This window comes from Galeopterus variegatus, unplaced genomic scaffold (assembly GCF_000696425.1).
Source record: "Galeopterus variegatus unplaced genomic scaffold, G_variegatus-3.0.2 Scaffold3908, whole genome shotgun sequence".
NCBI lineage: Eukaryota > Metazoa > Chordata > Mammalia > Dermoptera > Cynocephalidae > Galeopterus > Galeopterus variegatus.
This window is the reverse complement of record NW_007730019.1, coordinates 168,206-169,487: the sequence shown is the minus strand read 5'-3', so window position 1 is coordinate 169,487 and position 1,282 is coordinate 168,206. Positions and strand designations below refer to the sequence as shown.

The following is a 1,282-nucleotide window of genomic DNA, read 5'->3' as shown; positions in this document are numbered from 1 at the left end:
CTCACCCATGCACACGCTCACACTGCACGTTCACACACATGCACACTCACCGGCACACGTGCATACACAGAGACCTGCACACACTCAACCCCCCCCACATGCACATGCACACATGCATGCTCACCCATGCACACACACACACTTGTGTGACATGCACCCCCGTTCTCTGCCTTGCTACAGAGGTGAGAGGCCACTCCTCTGTCCTCATACCCATGCCAGCCTCGACACATTTCTGACCAGAGCTTGTGAAACCTCTTTTTCATATCCCCAGGTAAATGACACTCAGGGCTATAATTTAACTAGAATGATCAACACCTGCTTCTTTCTTTTTAAACATCACAATTTTGTACCTGGAAGACGAATGCTTCGAGATTTGAAGACAAACAGTTCAGGAATACACTGAGATCCGTTGATGTTCCCAGCAAAGAAATTAAATTGCTTAGACCTACAAAGAAACAAAACAGAACAAACAGAAAGATTTGCACATACCGCAGCAGAATTTCTCTGCAGATATTTGTGTACTGGGTAACCTAGGGGACAATGTCCGAACAATAGTTCAAAGGGATTCCCCAAGGCCTCGCTCTCATTCTGAACACAAAGTCTGAGCTCTAAGGCTGGATTTGTCACCTCTGCAGTCATGCAGCACAGAGTCATATGGTCATGTGGCTTATGAACCACTGCCACCACTTGTTGAAATGGAAACAATAACTACACCTTGTAATTACACAGAACCTGTGTTCAGATGAGCTCACTGCACCATACAGACATGACCTCACCTGTCCTTGCCATCTTCACAAAAGGGCTAGGTTATTAATGTCATTTACATGATGGTGGACATCAAAGCCACTGAGAGATGGTAAGCACCTCACCCCGGGTTATGTGCTCAGTTAGGTGGAGCCCTAGTGAGCGAGCGTGATGTCAGGTCTTGGGTCCTCCACCTGCACAGGTAGCACTGGCAGAGAAAGAACAGTCTTTGGCCTTCCCACCTTCCTGAGTACCATTGAATACCAAGTAGAGTTTAGAGAACCAAGTATGTTGCTGTGGCCCCAGCTGAGGCTTGTCAAGGTGCACCTGGACTTTGGAAGCACTGCCTGCCAGGTATTGCTTTGGTTATCAGTGTGCCCAACTCCACATCCTCTTGGAGGGACACATGAGGATGCCAACAGGAGCACAGGGGCCCTGGGTAGGCCAGCGGGCAGCTCTGCAGGCACCTGGAGGGCCTCATGCCCTCCTGGGACTCCCTGAACCCAGGCTGGGACAAGAATGGAGTTTGAGTGGCCAC

At 49.5% G+C, this 1,282-nt stretch overlaps 1 protein-coding gene across 1 annotated transcript in view; it reads right to left on the bottom strand.

Annotated features, from left to right (window-relative positions):
* The window catches only part of RFX8 (RFX family member 8, lacking RFX DNA binding domain), a 62,331-nt gene that overhangs the window by 9,845 nt on the left and 51,204 nt on the right, over window positions 1-1,282 (bottom strand). Inside the window, exon 7 of the mRNA XM_008586264.1 lies at window positions 351-445. Coding sequence (XP_008584486.1) covers window positions 351-445 — 95 coding nt within the window. The remainder of the gene's footprint in view (window positions 1-350; window positions 446-1,282) is intronic.